We start from the raw sequence: 14,939 nt of genomic DNA, 5'->3' as shown, positions 1-14,939 counted from the left end.
TTCTCTCCAAGTGGGGTTAAAGGTAAAAGTTGAAAGATTATTAGATGGTTTGAGCCGTAATATTTAAATTAACTTAAATCCTAATTAAATATTTAGTATCATTTATATAAATTGTGTAACTTTATCATGGCCTTTACTCTTTTATTTTATTGCTTGATTGACATAAACAACAACCAGTATTGCTTTCTCACAAATACACAATTCCTCTTTATTTACGAGTTTTATGCCTTCATTTGTAAATGTTATTTGAACATGTAAATGTATTTCTGTTAATGAATCCTGAATGAATCGTGCTTTTTTTTGTCATCAATGTCATTTCTCTTTTAAATACTAGTTGTATGTTTTTATATTTGCATATACTGCATGTGTACATGTTATTATTGTATTAATCTATTATGTACTATCAATTGTGTCCGAATCTCTATGTAATGTTTTTTAATGGTTATAAAATAAAATAAAAACCACACAGAAAACGCGCCCTCTCTCTCTATCTATCTATCTCTCTCTGGCTCATGTGACCAACAACCCAGCCGCCATTTTGAAGAAATATTATTAACTAAATTTATATATTTAAAAACCATTAAAACAGAACTAAATCACAAAAAACAGTTGGTGTTTTTTATAACTGCTTCATAGATGTGAAAATGTAATACTTTTGAAGGAACTACTCGAAGAAATTCATGATAACATTTTGCACTCGCTCAGATTCGCCATTACGTCCTTGACTGAAAAAGGCAAGGTCGGCAATCCGCCATTTTGCTTCCGTGAAAAAGCGGAAAAAACACTGGTCATGACGTCAAAAGCGTCACGCAGTATAAAAGCGAAGTCCCTCCTTCTCGAGCTCATTCCTGGATTTGGTCAAAGGTAAGTGAAGTCAGCAGAAACTAGGCAAGTTGTGAAGGCGTCATTCTTCTGTAAATGCGAAATTACTGTTGAATGAATAACAAAACATTAAAAAAAAAATATATATATTTTAATTAAGGACTATATAAATACCAGACGATCAACAGTAAATGGTTGTTTTCTGTGTGTTTCCACAGGTATGAATTTGTTTTGCCGAAGACTGAGCCGTCGAGGATTTTGAACAACTCTTCTCAATTTCATATTTTTTCTTCAAGTAATGGACATTTGATTACTATTTTTGCCTCCAGTTTGTTGCCGAAGGAAAGGCTAGCATTTAGCTATCACAGCCCCACCCATAAGAAGTCTTTCAGTTCAAATTAAAACCATGAAGGTTGACGACATAAACTTGATGAAATAAGAGCAATAAGTGCTTGAAAAGCACATCATAATAGACCTGTGACGCTGAGGATCTATAGTATCAATAGTAAGTTGATTTTGAAGTTAAATTGACTCGATATTCATCAAATGAAAATTGTCGTAGATAATAGGCAATGTAGCGGTAGCTGGCTTGTTTCTTGGCATCCAGTTTTCTAGTATGAGCTCACACAGAAAAGTGGTCGGACGCACACTGCTCCGTCCCTTTGTGTGTGAGACGGATGGACGAAATGATCAAATAAAATATGAAACCGAAATTCGTTCCATAAGCAATCTGTTCATAAAGATTGCCTTAGGCACAGATATAAGTCGGACTTTTGCCTGCCAAATGTTTCGTAGGGGCTTCTCCAAGGAACGAACACCAACCGCAATCTGCACATAAAGATTGCTTTAGGTCTGAGGAGGTATCTGATGAAGCATTGTGTGTCGATAATTAAAGCACAGGGACACTGGGCACCATTTACACGGCAATCTGCGGATAAAGATTGCGGGATGAAGGGAGAAGTGCTGTCTCGGAGCTCAAACCCGGCGGGATGTGGTGGATACGGCCGCTTGTCTGCTTCCCAGCGGGCTCCATGTTTTTCCTCGGAGCAACGTTTGGACGGTTTTTATTTTTGTTAGAACTTGTGCGGAGCAGTCCCAGCCTCTCCCCGGCTCCGTGCAGCTGGTTAGAAGCGTGTTGCGGTGGCCTTCGCCGCCTGCTCGCTGTTTTTACCATGGTGGCCATTGTTGAAAGGGGTTGGTCCTCGCGGAAGCTGTTAACGGCTGTTGCGCGCGCTCCCTCCCCCTTTGTTAACGGCTCAGAGCGGAGTGGGCCTCGCGCTCAGCCACTCAGAACTGGCTTCATGTAACCTGACGTGTTTTTACTCCTTGTAGTCCAGACTAATGTGTAACCATTATAACCAGTCCAGTAAACCACAGTGTTTATTGAACTTAGCAGTTACTGAGAGGTCATTGTTTACTAGTGGTAGTGGGACCACCACAGTGTCGCTGACCTTTGCCCCACCCTACCCAGGGTCATTCTTACCAATGACTGTGTGTTTGTGTATGTGTAACACTTGTGATATTTTCAGGATTGTGAGTTATTTGCAGTGTTTTTGGAAGTCTGAGACAATATAAAACTTCTACAGTTACACGGGTAAGACCTAACTGATTCCTCACACCTGACATTTTCCAGCCATGCTGATAATGATGTACAATCATACACAGATTGGCACAAAAACAACTCTTAATCTGGTATAACTGGAAAAATAAATGCATGCATTTAAAGCTCAGGAAACCATGTGGAGATGGATGCAAGGGCTGGTTTGTTGTGATTGAATTGAGTCCAGCTCAACCCCCCCCTCCCCCCTAGTGGTTTATTTACAGTTTGAAGTTGTAGCCGCCAGAGCCATTTCCATGACTGTACACAGTAGCAGCGTGTTTGTGTCCCAGATGGTGTGAAGACGTGAATGAACCAGTAGATGTCAGTAAGTGGCCTCAGGTGTTCTCTTACGAGGAGTTTGGCAGGTCAGATCCATCTCATCTGTGTCCATCTCTGATGAAGATGACTAATGTTCCGGTTTCCAAGCATTTCTTCCTTCATCCAGTTTGTCTCAGGGAAATTACTGAATCCTTCGTCCTCTCAGCAGATGACAAATGGGAACAGGTTCATGTTATGTCATGCGCTAATCAATTAAAACAGTAATCATTGCTGTATTTTAAAGATGTATGCTCTTTATTTTTTTATTTTTTTTTTAACAATGTAAACACCTTTACTGTTTTTTGATCCGGTGTTTATGCTCGCTTGCTGTTAAAAGTTTAAACACCCCTCAGAGAAGGTGACTTCAGACTGGTGGTTTGGATGTTCAGTTAAAGAGTTTCTCCATCATCAGAGAAATATCTAAATAAAAAATCAGAGACATAATAAAAATAATAAAAAGTTGGTTTATGGTGAATATATTAATATGTATATCAGTGTTATAAACACCAAGCTTTGTTCCTCTGAGTGAAGTGTGGTGTTTTCTGACTCCTAACATGAACCTGGTACCAGAACTAGAGCAAAGATGCGGTCTGGTTCTAAGAACCATCGACCTGGTTCAGGTGGGCTCTTGCGTGCTTCCGTATGAAGGTTTTCCGTGTTTTTTGGGAGTAAACATGGTGAAGCCATCTTGTTCTTTGAGTTTTGGCAGGCAAACAGTCTTGATGTAACAAACCATCAGTTACTTTTCATCCATGTTGACGGTGTGATTCCACACGTTGATGTCTGTATTCATTGTGTGAAGTGTGTGTTTCAGACATGGCAGGAGGACCGGTAGACCCCAGGGAGATCCTGAAAGGTGTGGGGGCTTTGCTGGGAAAGGATGGAGAGCTGCGCAGCCTGGAGGGGGTCCCAAAGGTGTTCAGGTGAGGATCTGACCCCACCCATGATGAACCTCAGGGTTTTCACATTAACACCTCGTAATGATTAACCCTTTTTTAACTCCTGCAGCCTAATGAAAGCTTCCACTAAGATGGTCAGCAGATGTATGTACCTGAACATCCTGCTGCAGACAAAGTCCCATGACATCCTCAACAGGTAAGGATCTGGTCTTTTCACGTCTTCTGCTGGAAATCTTGAATAAAACGGTGTAAATCAGGTGCTCTCTCTTTCCTGCAGGTTTATCAGAGTCGGTGGTTACAGGCTTCTCAACTCATGGCTCACTTACTCCAAAACCACCAACAACACCCCTCTGTTGCAACTCATCCTGCTCACGCTGCAGAAGCTTCCTCTGAAGGTTGATCACCTCAAACAGGTACAGTCTCAGCCCACCTATTGGAGCTACATGCTGCCATCTTTGCTTGTTTAACTCTCTCTTTATCTTGTTGCAGAACAACACAGCCAAACTAGTGAAGCAGCTGAGTAAAAGTGCAGAAACTGATGGTGAGTTTGTCTTGGTCTGCAACGTTTGCAGCTGTTAACCAGGCAGCTTTGAGATCTAACCCCTCTCTGTGTTGTCAGACCTCAGGAAGCTGGCGGCCGTACTCGTAGATGGTTGGATGGCTACGATTCGTTCCCAGAGTGTCTCGAGCAGCAGCAGCTCTCCTGCTGGTAAACACACTCAAATCACCCGGACTTTCAGACTCTTCCTTCCAGCATCGACTAACTGGCTTCATTTCTGTTTCAGATAAGAAGAAGAAGAAGGAGGAGAGCAAGGTGCCAGTGAGGGACGTGAAAGAAAAGAGTGGAGATGAGGAGAAGAAAAAGGAGAAGCCCAAAGCTCATGCTCCAAGCCACGCTAAGATCCGCTCCATAGGTAGGTCTGACCTGAGCTCCTGAAGAGGCTCAGACGCTTCATAACCTGCTTTATAAACATCTAATCTGTGTTTAGGACTGGAGATGGACGCCCCCAACCCCACCCCTGCTAAGAAGGCCCCCTCTGCCCCCCAGCTAGGCGACAAGTACAACATAAAGCCCCCCGTTCTGAAGAGACCCAGGTAAGTCCTCCTCCTCTGTTCATGCTCAACGGTGCCCCCTGGTGGCCAACTGACCCCTCTCCTCCGTTCCAGCAGCTCTGGTCTCTCAGATGCTCCTCCTCTGGAGAAAAAATACAAACCTCTGAACACGCCGTCAAATTCTGCCAAAGAGATCAAAGTCAAACTCATTCCAGCACCACGTAAGTCCAGGCGTGTTGTCCTCACGACAAACCGAGTCACTGTAGACGCTTACATGTATGTCTTTACTGCAGCCATGGAGGCCACTGGGTTCCTTGATGCCCTGAACTCCGCTCCAGTTCCTGGGATCAAGATCAAGAAGAAGAAAGCAAGTGCAGCTGCTCCTGCAAATAAGGCTGTCTCACCAACATCTAACAAGGTTCTGACCCAGTCTAAGCATTTAACACCAACACATCCTCCACATTTAGTCTCTGTAGTCTCAGTTCCCTCCTAGAAAAACGATCTAAAACCATCTGAACGCTATAAACCTCTCCCTGTACACCAAAGTGGTTCTGAGTTCTGGTTCAGGGCTGCTGCTAGACCTGTTTCTGAGCCGGGTTTTGGTGTAGTTCTGCACCATTTGTTACTCTCTGACCTCTGACCATGTTTTATAGCAGTGAACACAGAGATGAACCCATAAACACCAACTGAGTTTATTGTAGCAGCAGACAGTAAGGGGGTACACAGAAAATCCAGTTTTAAACCCAGATTATTATGATCATAAACCCAGATTAAACTAGATCTGGATCATAAACCCAGATTAAACTAGATCTGGATCATAAATTTAGATTAAATTGGAATTTTGATAATGAACCCAGATTAAACAGGATCTGGATTATAAACCCATATTAAAATGGATTTGGATCATAAACTCAGATGAAGCTGGATTTGGATCATAAAACCAGATTGAACTAGATCTGGATTGTAAACTCAGATTTAGATGGATTTGGATCATGAAACCAGAATAAACTGGATCTGCATCATAAATGTAGATTAAATTGGAACTTGATGATAAACTCAGATTAAAACAGATTGAACTTGATCAGGATTGTAAACTCAGTTTAAACTGGATCATAAATTTAAATTGGATCTTTATAATAAACCCAGATTAAACTGGACCTGGATTATAAACCCAGATTAAACTGGACCTGGATTATAAACCCAGATTAAACTGGACCTGGATTATAAACCCAGATTAAACTGGACCTGGATTATAAACCCAGATTAAACTGGACCTGGATTATAAACCCAGATTAAACTGGACCTGGATTATAAACCCAGATTAAACTGGGATCAAACCAGGATATAAATAAGGATGTTTAGAACTGGTTGATGTAGTTCCAGCATTGGAACCAGTTTAGTGGAACCACCACTCATGTATCCTCTTCTTGTCTTCAGGCGAGTCCGTTTGACACCAAACCTGCTTCGTACTCTTCATCTTCTGCCAAACCATCATCCCCAGAAAGTGTGGCTTCCTCGGCTCCTGCTGATGAAAACCAGGAACCGGAGCAGCCCGGGACCCCGGTTCCCTCTGAAGACCCAGAAGGTGCTGAGAGTGGTAAGGACCAGATTGTTGGATTGTTTTTGTCTTGAGCCTTTTGCTTTTCTAGCTGAGCAGTTTCTCCGTGCGTTTGGTCGCTGGAAGCGTTTCATCTCCGTTGCTCTGAAGCGGAAACACCGGGGAGGTTAAACTTTAGCTGCTTTTCAGTCATTAACTCCACTCTGAAGGTTACAGAAGAAGTAGAAGTCAGTGTGTTAAATGATGTGGAAACACAGACAACACCTTCCGCTCCATCTGGTTAATTATCGGTTCCTTTTGTCTGCAGGTGAGAAGCCCAACGCCCTGGCAGAACCTCGTGGAGAAGAGGAGAACCTCACCAAGAAGGGCAAGAAGAAGAAAACCGTTCATTGGGCGGAAGAGGAGCAGCTCAAACACTACTTCTACTTTGACCTGGACGAGACAGAGAGAGGTAAGGACTGCTTCTCTCATCAGTGTGATTGAGAAGATGAGTTAAAGGTTGAAAAATGACTTAAAAACAACAGAAATGAAAACATTTAGTAAATTAATCTCAGCTGGATTTCATCTCCGTTGATGTTCTTCTTTAGTCAACGTCAACAAGATCAAAGACTTCGGCGAAGCAGCCAAACGAGAGCTGATGATGGACAGACACACGTTTGAGATGGCTCGCCGCCTGTCGCATGACGCCATGGAAGAAAGGGTGCCCTGGACCCCCCCGAGACCCCTGACCCTGACTGGTAGTCTTGTCACCCCTGGAGCTAACAGCACGGAGAAGCTGACCCAGAGAGACCGCGAGATGGGCATCCTGCAGGAGATCTTCCTCAACAAGGAGAGGTATGAAGCTGCACCAAGCTGTTGCTCGTCTCACTGCATTATTTTTCTCATTAGAAAACTGACCGCCGTTTGTTTCCCAGTGTTCCTGACAGTCCCCATGAGCCAGATCCAGAACCGTATGAGCCCATGCCCCCTCGTCTCATCCCTCTGGACGAGGTTTGTATCCAAACTCCAGCACACCCATCTGGACATGTGGACGTTCTGTCGGGTCCTCCTAACCAGTCTGCTGTCTCTGCAGGACTCCTCCATGTTGGAGGATGCCTACGCTGAGTCCATGGACACCACGTCGCAGCAGGACCCGCCCCAGTTGGAGAAATCCAAGCTGCCCAGAGTCCTGGCGGATCTCATGGGCAACATCAACCCGTCACACAGCCCACAAACCCCGAGCACCGCCAGCAATCCGGTTCCCCCGTCCGTCAACGTCCAGGAGCTGCTGACGTCCATCATGGTAAAGATCTGGGAAACACACACACACCTACAGAAACACACACACCTACAGAAACACACACACCTACAGAAACACACACACCTGTAGGGAAACACACACACACCTACAGAAACACACACACCTGTAGGGAAACACACACACACCTACAGAAACACACACACCTGTAGGGAAACACACACACCTACAGAAACACACACACCTGTAGGGAAACACACACACACCTACAGAAACACACACACCTGTAGGGAAACACACACACACCTACAGAAACACACACACCTACAGAAACACACACACACCTGTAGGGAAACACACACACACCTACAGAAACACACACACCTGTAGGGAAACACACACACACACACCTACAGAAACACACACACCTGTAGGGAAACACACACACCTGTAGGGAAACACACACACCTGTAGGGAAACACACACACCTGTAGGGAAACACACACACCTGTAGGGAAACACACACACACACACACCTACAGAAACACACACACACACCTACAGAAACACACACACCTGTAGGGAAAAACACACACCTGTAGGGAAACACACACACACCTACAGAAACACACACACCTGTAGGGAAACACACACACCTGTAGGGAAACACACACACACCTACAGAAACACACACACCTGTAGGGAAACACACACACCTGTAGGGAAACACACACACACCTACAGAAACACACACACCTGTAGGGAAACACACACACACCTACAGAAACACACACACCTGTAGGGAAACACACACACACCTACAGAAACACACACACCTGTAGGGAAACACACACACCTGTAGGGAAACACACACACACCTACAGAAACACACACACACCTGTAGAGAAACACACACACCTACAGAAACACACACCTGTAGGGAAACACACACACCTACAGAAACACACACATGTAGGAAACACACACACCTACAGAAACACACACCTGTAGGAAACACACACACACCTACAGAAACACACACACACCTACAGAAACACACACACCTGTAGGAAACACTCACACACCTACAGAAACACACACACACCTACAGAAACACACACACCTGTAGGAAACACTCACACACCTACAGAAACACACACACACCTACAGAAACACACACACACCTACAGAAACACACACACCTGTAGGAAACACTCACACACCTACAGAAACACACACACCTGTAGGAAACACAGACACACCTACAGAAACACACACCTGTAGGGAAACACACACACACCTACAGAAACACACACCTGTAGGGAAACACACACACCTACAGAAACACACACACCTGTAGGAAACACACACACCTACAGAAACACACACACCTGTAGGAAACACACACACACCTACAGAAACACACACACACCTGTAGGAAACACACACACACACCTACAGAAACACACACACCTACAGAAACACACACATGTAGGAAACACACACACACCTACAGAAACACACACCTGTAGGAAACACACACACACCTACAGAAACACACACACCTGCAGGAAACAAACACACACCTGTATGGACATACAGTATGTATGGACTCTGGTGGTGTGTGTGTTTGTCTCTGACGGTGTGTGTCTTTGTTTGTCTCTGACGGTGTGTGTGTTTGTCTCTGACGGTGTGTGTGTGTTTGTCTCTGACGGTGTGTGTGTGTTTGTCTCTGACGGTGTGTGTGTGTTTGTCCCTGACAGTGTGTGTGTGTTTGTCTCTGACGGTGTGTGTGTGTTTGTCCCTGACAGTGTGTGTGTGTGTTTGTCCCTGACGGTGTGTGTGTGTTTGTCTCTGACGGTGTGTGTGTTTGTCCCTGACGGTGTGTGTGTGTTTGTCTCTGACGGTGTGTGTGTGTTTGTCTCTGACGGTGTGTGTGTGTTTGTCTCTGACGGTGTGTGTGTGTTTGTCCCTGACAGTGTGTGTGTGTGTTTGTCCCTGACGGTGTGTGTGTGTTTGTCTCTGACGGTGTGTGTGTTTGTCCCTGACGGTGTGTGTGTGTTTGTCTCTGACGGTGTGTGTGTTTGTCCCTGACGGTGTGTGTGTGTTTGTCTCTGACGGTGTGTGTGTTTGTCCCTGACGGTGTGTGTGTGTTTGTCTCTGACGGTGTGTGTGTTTGTCCCTGACGGTGTGTGTGTGTTTGTCTCTGACGGTGTGTGTGTGTTTGTCTCTGACGGTGTGTGTGTTTGTCTCTGACGGTGTGTGTGTTTGTCCCTGACGGTGTGTGTGTGTTTGTCCCTGACGGTGTGTGTGTGTTTGTCTCTGACGGTGTGTGTGTTTGTCCCTGACGGTGTGTGTGTGTTTGTCCCTGACAGTGTGTGTGTGTGTTTGTCCCTGACGGTGTGTGTGTGTTTGTCCCTGACGGTGTGTGTGTGTGTTTGTCCCTGACGGTGTGTGTGTGTGTTTGTCCCTGACAGTGTGTGTGTGTGTGTTTGTCCCTGACAGTGTGTGTGTGTGTGTTTGTCCCTGACGGTGTGTGTGTGTTTGTCCCTGACGGTGTGTGTGTGTTTGTCTCTGACGGTGTGTGTGTTTGTCCCTGACGGTGTGTGTGTGTTTGTCCCTGACGGTGTGTGTGTGTGTTTGTCCCTGACGGTGTGTGTGTGTGTTTGTCCCTGACGGTGTGTGTGTTTGTCCCTGACGGTGTGTGTGTGTTTGTCCCTGACAGTGTGTGTGTGTGTTTGTCCCTGACGGTGTGTGTGTGTTTGTCTCTGACGGTGTGTGTGTTTGTCCCTGACGGTGTGTGTGTGTTTGTCCCTGACGGTGTGTGTGTGTTTGTCTCTGACGGTGTGTGTGTTTGTCCCTGACGGTGTGTGTGTGTTTGTCTCTGACGGTGTGTGTGTTTGTCCCTGACGGTGTGTGTGTGTTTGTCCCTGACGGTGTGTGTGTGTTTGTCCCTGACGGTGTGTGTGTGTTTGTCTCTGACGGTGTGTGTGTTTGTCCCTGACGGTGTGTGTGTGTTTGTCCCTGACGGTGTGTGTGTGTTTGTCTCTGACGGTGTGTGTGTTTGTCCCTGACGGTGTGTGTGTGTTTGTCTCTGACGGTGTGTGTGTTTGTCCCTGACGGTGTGTGTGTGTTTGTCCCTGACGGTGTGTGTGTGTTTGTCTCTGACGGTGTGTGTGTTTGTCCCTGACGGTGTGTGTGTGTTTGTCCCTGACGGTGTGTGTGTTTGTCCCTGACGGTGTGTGTGTGTTTGTCCCTGACGGTGTGTGTGTTTGTCCCTGACGGTGTGTGTGTGTTTGTCCCTGACGGTGTGTGTGTGTTTGTCCCTGACGGTGTGTGTGTTTGTCCCTGACGGTGTGTGTGTGTTTGTCCCTGACGGTGTGTGTGTGTTTGTCCCTGACGGTGTGTGTGTTTGTCCCCAGGGCGCCTCGGGAAACCAGTCCACGGAGGAGCTGATAAAGCAACCCGACTTCTCAGACAAGATCAAGCAGCTGCTGGGGTCCCTGCAGCAGTCCCAGAACCAAACCGGCCCCCCACCAGGTCTGTTGCCCCTAGCAACGCTGCCTCACCTGGACTCTGTCTGGTCTCTGTTCTCACTGTGATCCTTTCTGTAGTCAACCAGGGGCTTCTGGGACACAACCCCTCCATGAACGCCATGAACAACATGCCCATGGCGATGCCCATGAACGGCGGCTACCCCCCGAACAGTGCGCCCGGCGGCCCCCGTTTCAACCACCCGCCACCCCCCCACGGCCACGGTCCGCCTTTCAACCCCGGCGGAGGGCCCCGCATGATGGGCCCACCGCCGGGTCAGGGCCGAGGAGACAACGGCAACTACTGGGGAGACGACTCGATGAGGGGGGGGCCGCAGAGAGGGGGGCATTTTCACCGCGGAGGGCGAGGTCGAGGAGGAGAGCCGGGCTTCAGGGGCCGAGGTCGAGGAGGGCCCAGAGGAGGACACAACAACGTCAACGGTAAGTTGTTAACGCACACTGATGGGTGTTCCAGGGAAACGCGAAGGACGGCTGTTCCACGTGGAACACAAACTGCCTCGACATACGCAAATTTATTTTTACATAAATTTATGTATTTTTACTTAAATGTACGTATGTACGTACGTCTGTAAAAAAATAACGTCTCTAATAAATAAACGATAGAAAACGTAACAAATCCTACGCTTGGTGTAATATAGTTGTGCTAAATCGTGTTGCGTAGCCAGGTTCGGCCAGCAGAGGTTAACATCTTCTGTTACGAAATTGTAACATGACGACCGGTGTTGCGCCGAAATCCGTCCCCTTGCCTCAAAAAAAAAAAAAACAACCACCTCAAGATCTTGTTTTCATTACTCATTATTTTACAATAACCATCACCATCCGCCTGGTCATGATTCACGTTGACATCAGAAGCCAGGGGACTGGTAACGCTTATTGGTTTCTAACTGAAAATGAGTTACAACCATTTATCAATGAGCGTGTTCTGATCAGAACCCCGCCTCAGTCTCCTAACGACATACAGAATATCTCTGAAGTCACTCGCACCTGGATCGATGTTACCGTGTCACGGTCCATAGAGGCCAAACGTCTTCCAGACCTGACGCTCGCTCCTGCTACGCGGCGCATGGATGTTCTGCCCTGTGATTGGCCAGTATGTGATGGCTTGTTTCACGATTTCTGGACCATCCCACTGAATTTTTTACCTAACCAGAAGAGTTGCTGTAACACGACCAAGCGGCAACCTCCTGCGGTTAAAAGTGAAGCCTATACGGAAACTGCAGTTCCCCCTTCATCCACTAGGGACTGCAAAACAGAGCAAATCCCCACAGACTCCCATGTTAAAAAGACCAACTTCACAGCATAAATAAACATGTTTACAGTGGAAATAAACATGTTTACGGCAGAAATAAACATGTTTACAGCCTGGTACAAAAATCCATTTTTGGTTTAATAGGTCAGGTTTACCTTCATGACAACTGGGGGGGGGGAGTGAATTTTTTTTTTTTTACTCGCCCGTTTAAAAGAAATTTAATCATAAAGTTTGGCATATTTAGGGGCGTGTCCTTTTGATTGACAGGTACCCAAACTCCCGCTTCAAGTCAGAAGAACGTAGAACAACCGCGGTTTTTAGCAGTAACTCTATGCTTGAGCGCGAGAGCTTCAGCTACGCGGCTGTAATGTATGCCAGAGTTGTACTGGTATAAATCCAGTTGGCAGCAGGAACCACTACTAATATTAAATGGTTTTATTATTCTGTGTTTTTTTGATGGTTTGGATCTGAAGTTGTTGTTTCTCCTGGCAGATATGTCCAAGAGGCCGGTGTGTCGACATTTCATGATGAAGGGAAGCTGCAGGTACGAGAGCAAATGTGCTTTCTACCACCCTGGAGTTAACGGACCCCCGCTGCCCCCCAACTACCCCACCAACCAACACAACATGCACCCCCAGCATTGACACTAGGGGGCGAGCTTCCACCACCTGGAGCAGATTCTGGTCCCATCGGATCGACGCGGAACGTTCAGACTGGGAATTTTTATGCTCATTAGTTTTAATGGTGAGACTGAAACAAGCCGCCCGTCATGGACGTCCTCAGAACCCTGACGCCTCTGAGCCGAATGAGACGCCGCAGTCCAGAGATCCCACCTCACGTGACGACTGATGGAACACGGTCCTGTCTCGGTTCTGCAGCAGCAGCAACGTCTTGGCGTCCTTCCACCATGGCGAGCTCCTGAACTGATCCGGAGCCAGCAGCAGGAAGTCAACGTGACGCCGATGGAACTCAGATATCCGCCGCGTGAGCGAGACAATCATGACGTAAAGCGCGCCGCTGATCTCGGCGCCGCTGCCTGCGGCTCTCATGTGAACCCAGAAGGGTTCGTGTTGTCAGTGTTAAGACGAGGATGAAGGAGATGCTGATGATGACGAGTGTTTTCTGTGAAAACAACATTTTTCTGTCTCCTGTGGGACTGTAGGAATGTAATGTATTTTGTTGCTCTTCCAGCTTTTTGTTTCTTTTTTAATACGGTCTGAGTTCGGAGCCATTTAAACTGGTTCCAGTCTGTGTGAAATTGGAACAACATTCATGTAAATTCATTTCAGTTCTTTTCTACACGATGTATTGAATAAATGTCTAAATACACACCGACTGTGTTTTCTTTCAAAGAGAAATTACATTACAGTGCACTTCCACACACACAACAGCTTCTTATACCTTATGGATGAATACTGGTTGTACTTGCTCAAACCATTGATTATCAGGTATAGATTATCAGACATTAAAAACCTGATATTTACTAGATTATCACTCATTCCTACAAGATAATCATAAATAGTCTACCAGATCCTAAATACTCTACTAGATGATCCGACATTAATAATCTACCAGGTTATTGAGCAAAAAGAAATTCTTTATCAGATGTCAATATTCTACTGCAGTGTATATTATACATTACCGATCTATGACATGATCAGATTTGAATGTTTTATCAGATTATCATGATTAATGACCATATTCTCTAGGTAAATGTATGTTTTTAATGATTTTACTTGGAGTTTATATTTTATGTTTCTGTGTTTTTGCATGCTCTTCTTAAATTAGCTCAATGATTCTGTTCTGGCATTCAGTGTGGACGGCAAAGTAAGAAGGTAATTTTTTTGGGAACCTGTGTCCTTTCTGTGCAGATGACAATAAACGCTTCCAGTCATATCAGAATAAATTGTCTTTTTATTGTTATTAATCCCAGGTTAAAGTCCCGCCTCCTAAAATGGCTTGAATCCAGGTCAGTTTATCTGGAATCAGTGGGGTTTTATTGTTTGGAATATAATAAACAGCTTGATTTGAAGATTTTGGGTGGAGCGAATGCAACTGATGCTGGCGTGTAGATCAGCTGGTTTAGTGGCTCCAGGTTGGAGTCCCAGCGTGAGCTTCTCACCCAGCTGCTCTGTCGGACTCCTTTTCCATTATAATAGTGAAATGATCACCAGACTAAGCTGCTGCTTTTCACAGCTGAAGATAAAAATGAAGACAGAAACGCACAGTAGGAGGTCTGAAGAGACATTTCACAGCTAAATCTGGCTGCAAGAACAGAACTGTAATCTCAAACAGAGCCTCTGCGATGTAACGTTAAAAGATTAATCATTTAAAAGATAAAAAATGATTAAAAATCTTCCAAGTTCTGCTCTTGTCCACTACATCGCTCCCTAAACAAGACAAACAGTCAGAAGCTTTGGCTGAATATAAGATTCTAAGACTTGGTTAGTTTCTGCGGTGAAGTTGAAACAGATAAATAACAGCCAGTGTTGAAACACGTCTGAACCAACCGTGTGTGTCACACACACACACACATCAGATCCGTGTTGTCAGGGTGGGACTGAGTGCAGCTGGTGAATGGGAAGCGTTGATGGGAGTGGTTCTAACTGAGCCCAGAAGAACAAATATTGAACTGCTGCTACTACAGGG

General features: G+C 45.7%; 1 protein-coding gene across 2 annotated transcripts; it reads left to right on the top strand.

Moving 5' to 3' along the window:
• The first annotated feature begins 1,196 nt into the window (after window positions 1-1,196).
• On the top strand, window positions 1,197-14,145 carry ppp1r10 (protein phosphatase 1, regulatory subunit 10). Of its 2 annotated transcripts, XM_079258669.1 has the most exons (18): window positions 1,197-1,327; window positions 3,543-3,663; window positions 3,749-3,835; window positions 3,917-4,052; window positions 4,129-4,180; window positions 4,259-4,348; window positions 4,425-4,553; window positions 4,629-4,734; window positions 4,810-4,913; window positions 4,986-5,110; window positions 6,130-6,289; window positions 6,558-6,701; window positions 6,838-7,084; window positions 7,165-7,240; window positions 7,323-7,532; window positions 10,910-11,027; window positions 11,102-11,461; window positions 12,783-14,145. In XM_079258669.1, coding segments are annotated over exons 1-18 (2,418 nt in total). In that variant the 5' UTR covers window positions 1,197-1,326; the 3' UTR covers window positions 12,935-14,145. The 2 variants fall into 2 exon arrangements, with proteins under 2 accessions (XP_079114795.1, XP_079114796.1); XM_079258670.1 differs by lacking the exon at window positions 1,197-1,327 and having other exon boundaries at window positions 3,555-3,663.
• Window positions 14,146-14,939: the final 794 nt, after the last annotated feature.

The sequence above is a fragment of the Telmatherina bonti genome (assembly GCF_933228915.1).
Source record: "Telmatherina bonti genome assembly, chromosome: 19".
Lineage (NCBI taxonomy): Eukaryota > Metazoa > Chordata > Actinopteri > Atheriniformes > Telmatherinidae > Telmatherina > Telmatherina bonti.
The sequence above is the reverse complement of the archived record's forward strand: the minus strand, read 5'-3'. Positions and strand labels throughout refer to the sequence as shown.

Excerpts from the sequence above, each read along its gene's own strand:
- ppp1r10 (XM_079258669.1), top strand. Across the intron at positions 4,181-4,258 it reads TAAAAGTGCAGAAACTGATG|ACCTCAGGAAGCTGGCGGCC; the intron begins GTGAGTTTGTCT and ends CTGTGTTGTCAG. Across the intron at positions 5,111-6,129 it reads TCTCACCAACATCTAACAAG|GCGAGTCCGTTTGACACCAA; the intron begins GTTCTGACCCAG and ends TCTTGTCTTCAG.